Source organism: Mchenga conophoros, linkage group LG10 (genome assembly GCF_057382185.1).
Source record: "Mchenga conophoros isolate Kocher_MC1m ecotype Shallow Benthic linkage group LG10, M_conophoros_male_GT1.1, whole genome shotgun sequence".
Classification (NCBI taxonomy): Eukaryota; Metazoa; Chordata; class Actinopteri; order Cichliformes; family Cichlidae; genus Mchenga; species Mchenga conophoros.
In genome coordinates, this window is record NC_140535.1 from 11,464,019 (window position 1) to 11,476,893 (window position 12,875).

Consider the following 12,875-nt stretch of genomic DNA (forward strand, 5'->3'; position numbering starts at 1 on the left):
AGATATCACCTATTGCAGTTAAACTCTTCCCAGCCATTTCTAAAAGCTTTTTTTGTATTTTGGTGTTTTCGGTGTGTCTGAGCTACTTCAAACACACATGCCTGTCCATTTTTGATAAGTTGCGTGAATGGAAAATCCAGAATTATCCAGTATTACTTCATTCAAATATTTATGAGTACACTGTTATGCTGTCATATTTTAATATATTTTTTTGCCAGAGCATAATTATAGAGGTAGGTGCTTATTTGACAGTTGGAATATATCAAAACATGCCCTGCTCGATGGGGTTCAAGTCGTGAGCTTGGAGTTAAAAGGCTCGGTCTCAGTGGAGTGCACTCACAAGTTACGAAGCCTCAAACATCTGACATCATCTGTCTTATCACTTGCCCTCGGTTCTGGAAGTTGCATTCTTTATTATTTTCCATGTTCACCTTGGTGCAGAGGTGGCATTAGGTTTTGATTCTGTCATTTTGATGGACGCGGTTGTAAAAAGAAATCCATTGTAATCAGATTTTGTCTTTTTTTAAAATATTTTTTTAATGGTAAAATGATGAGTCATACTAGAAGAGTCAATTTTGTTACAATAACTAATATACAGCATAGAAAAGAGTGTCCATTTATGAGGGCATGAAAAGGAAAGACGAACAGAAATTCCAGTTGTGTCATGTCAACAAAACGAGAAGAAGATTAATGATTTTTTTAAATCTTGTGCAGTTACAGCAGAAATGCACAAAAACACCACTGTCGTTGTTCAAACAAAACGTGCACTTAGTGAACTCGGTGTACTTGCGCCTGCTTGGCATCATCAAGTCTATCAAGGGAGATTGCTGCAGAGGCAATTTCTTCCATTTTACATTTTTCCTCTGGGTAGACAACTTTTTTGGGCCCTATTTGATTTTATTGTGAAGTCTCAACTCGTCCCTCTGCTGCCACCCTGAATGCTAAAATTACCAGCAGCATTTCAGCACAAGTTTCATAACTGAGGAAGGTTTTCACCCGGGGAAGTGATATGAACCCTCTGAAAGTTTCCGACTTTCTTGGGACTTTCTGAGCATGTGCTGTTAATACTTGGGGGTACAGCCAAACCTGTGAACCTGTCGTGGTCATACAGTTAGTCCCAGGTGCACAACTTTTGTACACAACCTCAGTGAATTTTAAATCAAACAACCAAGATGTGATTGAAGGGCATACTTTCAAGCTTTAATTTAAGGGTTTACAACAAATTAGTAACTGTTTAGTAATTGGAGCCATTTTTACTTGAGCCTCAGGCTCAAAACCAGTCGGACAATTGGCTGTAAGCTGTTTGCTGCCCAAGTGAAACCACTGGTTTCAAACAGCTCTCGAACAAGACATTTCAAAGTTCTGAAAAAAATAAACTCATTGGACAGATAAAACCAAGATGAACTTTTCAACCAGAAGCTGTAAAACTGACAGGACTTCACATTGTAAATGGATACTGACCCAAAGCAATCTGCAAAAACAACCCTAGAGTTTCTCAAGGCAGAGAAATGAGAAATTCTTCAGTGGCCAAGTCAGTTACCTGATCTCAGTCCAATAAAGAGCTTGCTTTTCTGCTGTTAAATACAAAACTGGAGGCCGAAACAAGCAGAAACAAGCAGCAACTGAAGGCAGCTGCAGTAAAGGCCTCGAGGGAGGAAACACAGCATTTGGTGATGTTCAAAATAACAGAAAACAAAGTATGAACCTAACTGTAGACATGGTATGAGACCTCAGTGGAAGATTTTACAGCACATGTTGAATGCTATGTTATTAAAGACACAAATCACTGAGTGCTGCAAGTACTTTTCTCAGTAGTGTTGTGTGAGAGTTATGCAATGTACTGGTAGAAGGCCCCCAGTGTTCTTATTTCAAAATGAGCAGCTTTCAGATGAGTTAAATACTTAAAACACACAAGAGCAACTTGTTTCTGTTTACTGTGAAGTCCAACAAACAATGTTTCAAAGAGTCAATCACAAATAATTGGAAGTGTAATTTGCAGACAGTGGAGGTGTGCCGTCTTTCGCCTCCGGCTCTTCATCTAAGAGCTCACCCCATTAAACTTCTATTACTGTCGTCCATAATTAAAACTGATCCACTGTCAAAAAAGAAAATAAAATGTTATTTCATACATGCATTTTATGCAATAACCATCTTGCTTCATTAGCTTTTCACAGTAAAAGTCACCCAACCCAAATGCTTTCCCTGTGAGGCGCCAACAATTTAACGCAGCCCCCAGTACATGTTAGGAAATCGATTAGTAAACAGTCAAGGTTTCTCTACTAATGCAGAACATAAAAGAAAGTTAAAAGCAATAAAAAACACATTGTAAAAGAAGTGCTAACTGTGCCGCATTACATTACCTTTATAATCAATATAAATACAAAGTTCCCTGTAATATTGATAGCACAGTATCCTTTATATAAACCAGAGGGTTTTAATGTTTAATTTAACACCGAATAAAGTATAACTGGCAGAGTTTACACATTTCAACCTGCCTAATATAAAAACAGCACTTATATTTTGTAAAGCTTTAAAAGCATTTATGCTTGGTGTATTGTACAACATGAGTGCCACTACATTATGGAGGGAATAATCGCTAGAACACGAAGGAACCCTGATGCTTAATTGATATTTTTTATTGCCCACACATGCCCTCATAATGGCCACTTAGCTAAACTGAAGTACTTTGCCCAGATGCCTCAAAATTATGATGCGTTTTGTGTAGGAAGGCCATTTTTAAGATCCCTAACTCCCCGAGCTGATAATAATTACAATTGCATACATTTAAAGAGGTGACCTTCACCCAGTAAGTGTTTTAATGGATAATGCTGTAGCTCCAGTGGACTCTTTATATTGACTTGTTATTTTAGCAGGCATTAAGCTACAGAAAGTCAAGAGAAAACACAGTTTCCCATTTTTCTGGGATTTCCTTTGAGGATCTTTCACGGAATATACACGATTCGTTTCCTTCCTTACAGAAGTGTGAAGGGCTGCATGTGGAAGAGTGCATGTGGGCATGGAGGGGTGGTTGACGAGGATTACTTTTATATTATAGGTCAGCTCCCAGGGGGATTTTAACTTAATTAAAGATGGTACTCATTAACTCATCACTGTTCCACATATAGTGGCCTTTTCATTTCACTACAGTATTGTTATGTTGGGGATTGTGGGTCGTGTAAATTAATAACTAATGGTTGATAGCATATGATGAATTCTCTAACAAAATGCTGCTGAGTGTTTTCTTTTTGGGAAACAACTCATTACTATAAATGTATTCTTTTTCTAAAAACGGAGAGTCCACCCAGTCGAGACAGTGGGAGATACTAACAAACAGCAGGCTTTCACACTGTTGTACACAGTGTCAGCATATCAGTGGTTTTGCTAAATCTGACAGCTTTTGTTATTCTTGAACTCCACTTTCTTTTCCTTGTTTTTCCCTGCAGGGCAGTAGTTGGACACAGAGAGCCGTTGCCTGATGACAGTAAAGACAACATCACCATTTTCACCCGAATCTTAGACAGGCTGTTGGATGGATATGACAACAGGCTCCGTCCCGGGTTGGGAGGTAAGCAGTGCTTAGTTCCTAAACAGCTGTACTGATGATGGATACACAAAAATGTTAATCACACTGTAATCCCAAATGCTGAAAATCATTAAATACATTAATTAATCTACTAGGTCCTATGTCATTTCCTTCCTGTTGCGTTAATGAAATGGATTATTTTTGATTAAGTTGAACTTCTTTTGCAGATTAAGTGAGATTAAGTCATTTTACTTATTTTCATACTTTTCTTTCACTGTTGTGGCTTTTTCCCATTAATATTAGTTAATATAGAGTGGGTGTGCTGGGTAAGTTCTGGATTTAAGTAGCAAATTATCATAGTGTTTTGCAGAGTGATGTTTGCTGTGCAAAGACAGAACTTTGATGTAAACCTCAAGCTGTCGTCCTGATGCGTGAATCATTGCGTACAGTAGAATAAAGCGTAACAGTCGCATTTAATTTAAATATCAGGAGTTTATGTTGTTTCATTTCAGAATAGAATTACTTACATCTTCCTAAGGGAGTGGGAAAAAAGTGCTATAGTGCAAAATTTATTAACATAGTTGTGTAATAGAATATGAGTCCTGTTAAAGAAAATGTTGAAGTTGAATTATTGGCGTTTTTGTAATCAAGGGGTGTGTGAAGCATGAATCCATCTATTTAACTTGTGACTTAAATGCATGGGTTACAAGGTGTCAGATATTTATGGCTCTTTAGCCATTATTAGGGTTGGCGAAAAATAATCTTAATTACAGTGGGGCAAAAAAGTATTTAGTCAGCCACCGATTGTGCAAGTTCCCCCACCTAAAATGATGACAGAGGTCAGTAATTTGCACCAGAGGTACACTTCAACTGTGAGAGACAGAATGTGAAAAAAAAAATCAATGAATCCACATGGTAGGATTTGTAAAGAATTTATTCGTAAATCAGGGTGGAAAATAAGTATTTGGTCAATAACAAAAATACAACTCAATACTTTGTAACATAACCTTTGTTGGCAATAACAGAGGTCAAACATTTACTATAGGTCTTTACCAGGTTTGCACACACAGTAGCTGGTATTTTGGCCCATTCCTCCATGCAGATCTTCTCGAGAGCAGTGATGTTTTGGGGCTGTCGCCGAGCAACACGGACTTTCAACTCCCGCCACAGATTTTCTATGGGGTTGAGGTCTGGAGACTGGCTAGGCCACTCCAGGACTTTCAAATGCTTCTTATGGAGCCACTCCTTTGTTGCCCGGGCGGTGTGTTTTGGATCATTGTCATGTTGGAAGACCCAGCCTCGTTTCATCTTCAAAGTTCTCACTGATGGAAGGAGGTTTTGGCTCAAAATCTCACGATACATGGCCCCATTCATTCTGTCCTTAACACGGATCAGTCGTCCTGTCCCCTTGGCAGAAAAACAGCCCCATAGCATGATGTTTCCACCCCCATGCTTCACAGTAGGTATGGTGTTCTTGGGATGCAACTCAGTATTCTTCTTCCTCCAAACACAACGAGTTGAGTTTACCAAAAGTTCTACTTTGGTTTCATCTGACCACATGACATTCTCCCAATCCTCTGCTGTATCATCCATGTGCTCTCTGGCAAACTTCAGACGGGCCTGGACATGCACTGGCTTCAGCAGCGGAACACGTCTGGCACTGCGGGATTTGATTCCCTGCCGTTGTAGTGTGTTACTGATGGTGACCTTTGTTACTTTGGTCCCAGCTCTCTGCAGGTCATTCACCAGGTCCCCCCGTGTGGTTCTGGGATCTTTGCTCACCGTTCTCATGATCATTTTGACCCCACGGGATGAGATCTTGCGTGGAGCCCCAGATCGAGGGAGATTATCAGTGGTCTTGTATGTCTTCCATTTTCTGATGATTGCTCCCACAGTTGATTTTTTTCACACCAAGCTGCTTGCCTATTGTAGATTCACTCTTCCCAGTCTGGTGCAGGTCTACAATACTTTTCCTGGTGTCCTTCCAAAGCTCTTTGGTCTTGGCCATGGCGGAGTTTGGAGTCTGACTGTTTGAGGCTGTGGACAGGTGTCTTTTATACAGATGATGAGTTCAAACAGGTGCCATTCATACAGGTAACGAGTGGGGGACAGAAAAGCTTCTTACAGAAGACGTTACAGGTCTGTGAGAGCCAGAGATTTTCCTTGTTTGAGGTGACCAAATACATATTTTCCACCCTGATTTACGAATAAATTCTTTACAAATCCTACCATGTGGATTCATGGATTTTTTTTTCACATTCTGTCTCTCACAGTTGAAGTGTACCTCTGGTGCAAATTACTGACCTCTGTCATCATTTTAGGTGGGGGAACTTGCACAATCGGTGGCTGACTAAATACTTTTTTGCCCCACTGTATGTCTTTTGACTATGTTTAGTCAAAAGAGCAGGTCTAAGGAGCAGCATTTCTTTGCTTCACTGAGGCACTTATTGATCCAACTGAACACTGTGGTTCAGTCCAGATGTATAGGAGACACATTTATTTATAAATAGAATTGATATATATTTTTTCTTTAAAAAAAAACTGTTACATAACTGATATGTGTCATGTTCTACATCTCAAACTGGTGCTTGAGGAAGTGAGTTAGGTGAGGTCGGAAGGCTAATTTGGCCCCTTATCAACACAGTCAGCAGTTGCTGCAGCAGTGCCTGACACATATTTATGAAGGTTATAAACTTCTAAGCCTGTAGCACACTCCTGTTCATCAGCACACATACTTACAGGTGCCATTGGCCCAACATGCACAGGGTGCAGGTTATTTTATATATCCTTATGCAATTTTCATGTTGCTCTTTTCTAAATGTATATATTCAAACAAACTACTGACATTTTCTTTGTGGTGTAAATATCAGATATTAGACTAGTGTAGCTGAAACTTCAATTTTCTTCTCAACTGAAGGTTTTTGGCTTCATGAAACCAAACTGACACTATGCACTGCTAGTGGACAATACGGAGCATTTTTTTTTTTTTTACATCACTCTTGTGGAAAAGTGCGTTCCCTTGGGTGAACATCTTTGTTCAATCATGCCCAAATGGCAAATAAGCACACACGTCAGTGGAAATCCCACTAATTGATGCCATTTCATCCAAATATCCGTGCCCTAAAGGACAACAGCAAGCCCACATGCTCAAACGTGCTTTACCATTTCTCAGCCAGTCAGCTGGAATGTCCAATTCTGCTCTACTGCTTGATTCACATGCCATGAGCATACCTACTGGGCAACAGGCCTACCATGCTGGATGACTCGGGCTCTGTGGCAGTAACCAGGAAAAGGAACCAAACATAGGTTGTTCGTGTTATATTCCCATCTCCAAAGGCAAAACAGATGATCAGGTGTCTCTCTGTACAGAAGTGACTGCCTATAGGTTAAAGCACAATTCTATCAACACCTCTTTACTCACAGTTCTTTAGGAAAATTGTCACTAAGCAAAGCAAATAGTAGGACTGAAGCTGAAATGATTCTGATTGGTTAAAATATGTCAGTTATTTGTATGTAAGTAGGGTGCCATAGCTGTACATATTTCTAAAGTTGCTTTATGCACTGGTGTATCATAGCTTTATTACTTTTTATGAAGGCACAGAATGGGGACCTGTTTGAATTTTTCATATTTGAAATCCTCTTTGATATTTAATAGACAGGAAGGTGGTGACATTTATTATCCTCTTATTTCTTTATTCATCAAAAATATGACAGGAATATATAAAATATATAAATTATAAATTTAACATTTTATGATATATTTTAAAATGTATTTTAAATGTAAAATATTGTAAAACTATTTGACACAGGTTTAAATCTGCAGATTAGATTAGGAGCATCTGGCCTTCACACAGACCAGGCGCCACGCTTTTGTATAGCAGGGACGCTTTAATGTCTAAAGCTGCTGCCTGCACAAGAAGAAAAGCACCAATCTTCCTCCTGCTGGCCACCCCATGCCTTCTGAAAAAACAGTCATGTGGGACCATCTCAGACAAGCAGACTGGGCAGAAACTGGAAAAATGCCATTTCATTTTATTTTCAGCAGCATCTATTAGCTCTGCCCTATGCTCCAGTGCTTTGTTGTAAACAGAAACAGGGCAAATCATTCTGTTCCCCTGCCTATGTCTTCCATGGAAACTGCTGACTTGGTGTTGTGATAATCGTGTATTTGTGAGAGCTATTTGAGTCACAGAAATGATTAATGTGGAAGTGGATCTCCTCCCTTGGGATGGAAAGGGGGGGGTCTTTGCTAAAGGATTAAAGACCTCACCTGTGGGTGGCCATTTAGATCTGGGACACAGTTAGAGCGAGGATCCATTCACTTTTGGAGAAAAGCCTCATCACTCTCTAGTCGTTGCACCACCGGGAGCAGCTATTTGTCTCGCCAGCGGCCCAAGAGCCTGCTTTACACGGTTACCCCAGAGGAGCTGATTCAGCCCACACTGAAGAGGGCAAATTTTGATCTGTCATGACTTTCATCTCATGCCCTACTTAATGCGATGTTAAAATCATTAGTGACGTGTTTGGAAACAATCCTTCCACATCGCATATTTCATATCACAATTAAAGGTCTGCACTAGCATGCCGTATAATGATCGGTGTGATCGGTGTTGCAAATTCAGGAATCATCTATAAATCATTATGACAGAAAAGCAATTATGGGGCTTTTATTGTTACATAACATGCAAGGATGCATGTCATTAAAACTGAAGAAATACATCTTCCTTAAGAATAGACACAGTAGAAAGTCTTATAGAGTTATGACAGAATCAGACTCAGTGTTTGTATGTGTGTGTAACTGCAAAACATGTGTACATTATCTGAGTTAAAAAATGCTTAATGTTAAGCTGCTGCATATTATTCCTGAGCCAGTAGTCCTTTAAGGCTGACTAAAATCATTTTGGGTCAAAAGGGAATCTCATCTCTGAAGATACAGACTTGGGCGTGGCCCAAAGCAAATTTTATGCCTCAGTGGTCAAAAACGAGCTTGAGCCAAACAAATGGTAGTTTTACTGAATGGATAACTTTCAGAAGCATCTGTGAAGCTGCTCGCAGCAACATTTTGCCTCTGAATTGAGGTCAAGGAAGAAGGAAAAAAAACAAACAACAACTCCTGGGCCAAATCCTTAGGACTGTTATAGCCAGTGCTGTGTGTATTTTAGAAAATGTCTTATATTATTGGTGTAGCATTATGTTCTTAAACCAGCAGCCTGTGCTACAAGAACACGGATTTGATGAAATGATCCATAAAGACAGTTTGAATCCAGGTATTAAGCCGTCCAGGAGGACACAAATTCCTCCCTGAGCATGCATAAGTCTTCTGCATTTGTTTTATTTTTTTTCCTTCAAATTGAGATGTTTCTCTAACCGTTTAATACTCTAGGCTTTTTCTAAGGTAGCTTAGTTAAAATCCAACCAGCAAACTTCACTGTCATGCACACAAACAATCAGCTTAACAAAGACAGAGCTCCAGCAATGCTTTTTTTGTGTACAGACTGAGTAATGACCGTAATGTGTTCTGGTCCTCGTTGTCTCTTTTCCTCAGAGAGCGTAACAGAAGTGAGGACAAACATCTATGTCACGAGTTTTGGACCCGTTTCAGACACAGACATGGTGAGTATCAGTTTCCTCAGCTTCCTCCTCACTCTGATCAGAATCATCAAACCTAAGAAGGCTTTCATCCCTTTACCTGTTACTGTTTGGCAGAGGTGCTTAGTGTGGCATTTGGATTGTGTAAGCATCTTTGCTTCAAGGTCCTTGTAGAGGATGTTGGATTTGTTGGTGTTAGCTATTCATGCATTTTTTATTATTATTATTAGTAGTAGTAGTAATGGTTTTGTGTACATATATTTATGTTATATACTAGCAGACAACTTTCGGATGGTGCTGTTCCTTGTCAAAGTGGTCTCCCTGTAAAACACAGCCTTTAAAAGCCTCAGATGACCCTCTTTAAGCAGCAATTGCCTGAGAATTTTTATGCGTTGTCATGAGACCCTGTACAGCATTTGACATATTTGATCATGCAGCTCTAATTGACCGCCTTGAGCTCTGGGTTTGTTTCCGAGGCTGAGCACAGAGCTGGCTTGACAGCCTGCATGACATAGCAAGATTAGTGCGTTTTTGCCAAACTTTGAGTGTTTCGGTCTCACTGGAGCTCTGCTTCACTCTGTTCTGGGGCTCTAAGCGTAGCTCCTCTACAGCAGCTTGTGTTCACACTGTCAGACTCGAACGCGAGTCGATGAGGATCTCCTGAGGATGTCATAAACTTGTGTGAAGACGGTTACAGAGGATGTTAAAGGTGAACGGCTTTACTTCCTTAATGGTATATGACAGATGTTCTTTATGTTAACTAACTCAACTGTAGAGTACAGAGACACATAAATATTCATGCTGTCATGGTTAAGTGTGCCGGGTAACAAAGACACAAATAAAATGAGTGGGTGTATATCTGTATATAATTAGATAAGTACAGTGGGGCAAAAAAGTATTTAGTCAGCCACCGATTGTGCAAGTTCCCCCACTTAAAATGATGACAGAGGTCAGTAATTTGCACCAGAGGTACACTTCAACTGTGAGAGACAGAATGTGAAAAAAAAATCCATGAATTCACATGGTAGGATTTGTAAAGAATTTATTCGTAAATCAGGGTGGAAAATAAGTATTTGGTCACCTCAAACATGGAAAATCTCTGGCCCTCACAGACCTGTAACGTCTTCTGTAAGACGCTTTTCTGTCCCCCACTCGTTACCTGTATGAATGGCACCTGTTTGAACTCATCATCTGTATAAAAGACACCTGTCCACAGCCTTAAACAGTCAGACTCCAAACTCCGCCATGGCCAAGACCAAAGAGCTTTCGAAGGACACCAGGAAAAGTATTGTAGACCTGCACCAGACTGGGAAGAGTGAATCTACAATAGGCAAGCAGCTTGGTGTGAAAAAATCAACTGTGGGAGCAATCATCAGAAAATGGAAGACATACAAGACCACTGATAATCTCCCTCGATCTGGGGCTCCACGCAAGATCTCATCCCGTGGGGTCAAAATGATCATGAGAACGGTGAGTAAAGATCCCAGAACCACACGGGGGGACCTGGCGAATGACCTGCAGAGAGCTGGGACCAAAGTAACAAAGGTCACCATCAGTAACACACTACAACGGCAGGGAATCAAATCCCGCAGTGCCAGACGTGTTCCGCTGCTGAAGCCAGTGCATGTCCAGGCCCGTCTGAAGTTTGCCAGAGAGCACATGGATGATACAGCAGAGGATTGGGAGAATGTCATGTGGTCAGATGAAACCAAAGTAGAACTTTTTGGTATAAACTCAACTCGTCGTGTTTGGAGGAAGAAGAATACTGAGTTGCATCCCAAGAACACCATACCTACTGTGAAGCATGGGGGTGGAAACATCATGCTATGGGGCTGTTTTTCTGCCAAGGGGACAGGACGACTGATCCGTGTTAAGGACAGAATGAATGGGGCCATGTATCGTGAGATTTTGAGCCAAAACCTCCTTCCATCAGTGAGAACTTTGAAGATGAAACGAGGCTGGGTCTTCCAACATGACAATGATCCAAAACACACCGCCCGGGCAACAAAGGAGTGGCTCCGTAAGAAGCATTTGAAAGTCCTGGAGTGGCCTAGCCAGTCTCCAGACCTCGACCCCATAGAAAATCTGTGGCGGGAGTTGAAAGTCCGTGTTGCTCGGCGACGGCCCCAAAACATCACTGCTCTCGAGAAGATCTGCATGGAGGAATGGGCCAAAATACCAGCTACTGTGTGTGCAAACCTGGTTAAAGACCTATAGTAAACGTTTGACCTCTGTTATTGCCAACAAAGGTTATGTTACAAAGTATTGAGTTGTATTTTTGTTATTGACCAAATACTTATTTTCCACCCTAATTTACGAATAAATTCTTTACAAATCCTACCATGTGGATTCATGGATTTTTTTTTCACATTCTGTCTCTCACAGTTGAAGTGTACCACTGGTGCAAATTACTGACCTCTGTCATCATTTTAGGTGGGGGAACTTGCACAATCGGTGGCTGACTAAATACTTTTTTGCCCCACTGTAAATGAAATATAATTAAATGAGATGAAGTAATTAAATGTCAGTATTAGTACACAAAAGAAGAGATTTGTTGGAAGAATCAGAAAATTAATTAATTAGTGAAAAGAAAAAAGAACAAATAGAGGAGGAGACCAGCCAACCGACGACAAAAGAGGTACCGCCATGCAAGTCAGAATTTATATTAGTCTACGTGGTTGGTGGCTTCTTTATTTTCCTATGCTATGCAATCCCTGAGTCAACACACACCTTTCTAATGGCCCAAATCAATCCAAAGTTATTGCGATCATGTGCAGTCAGCTTGCAATCTCAATACTTTAGATTCAAAGACCAGGCCTGCAACCACTTGCAGTCATTCGCTTTCTTTCAAGCAACTTTGGTGTCTCAGGATGGCGATAATCAACAATAAATCTATCTCTCTATCAGTTGAATGGGGTCTGAGATTGATTCAGATGTGTTGGAAATCTGTCCACATTTATAAATTAGACAACAGTTATTTGCAAATGTTTCCAGAGTCGGGACTCAACTGTTTGGAGACCAGTTGCTACCTGTTCAGTAACTCTGCAGTCAACTGTGGTTGTTTCAGCTACTTACTTTTGATTGTCAAATGCGAAAATGTAATGCAATAACTGGGCAGGCACTGGCTTTTGGTAGTCACGAGAAAATTGCCATCCTGTTGCCAACCTATCCCCACAAGCTGCATGTCTTTGGATGGTGGGAGGAAGCCGGAGTACCCAGAGGGAATCCACACAAACACGGGGAGAACATGCAAACTCCACACAGAAAGACCCCGGCCTGATGGTGGAATTGAATTCAGGTCCTTCTTGCTGTTGCTGTACCGCAACAGTGCTAACCACCGTGCTGCCCCGCAATATATAAATATTCAGCATATTGATTGGATGTTCAAACAGCGGTCTTTCAACATTTATTTCAACATAATGTGAGCTACAGTGTGAACACACTGCTTATTTGACAGATGAAATGATAGTGTAGCTTCTGATCAAGCACAGTTCATTTCATGAGCTATTTCTATGTCGATCTAAATAAGCATATCCATAAGTATGTGCTCTATGAGCTATGTGACTGTCATGTAAGGCTGATACAACAGCTGTGTCTTTTGTATTTTGCAAACAGTGCTGGCATCATTTCAGTACATGAACATGCTGACAAACTGTTGTAAAGAAGGAACACTCTCACATCAAAATCTTGATAAATCTTCTCTAAACGTCTTGGAAAAGCTTGAGGCTCTTTGTTAACATACTGACTTGGTTATCCATGGCTC

General features: G+C 40.5%; 1 protein-coding gene across 2 annotated transcripts in view; it reads left to right on the forward strand.

Annotated features, from left to right (window-relative positions):
- Positions 1–12,875, forward strand: part of gabra3 (gamma-aminobutyric acid type A receptor subunit alpha3) — a 118,337-nt gene that overhangs the window by 61,734 nt on the left and 43,728 nt on the right. For both annotated transcript variants that reach the window (XM_085288546.1, XM_085288547.1), the window contains exons 3-4: positions 3,444–3,565; positions 9,069–9,136. In XM_085288546.1, coding sequence (XP_085144672.1) covers positions 3,444–3,565; positions 9,069–9,136 — 190 coding nt within the window. The remainder of the gene's footprint in view (positions 1–3,443; positions 3,566–9,068; positions 9,137–12,875) is intronic.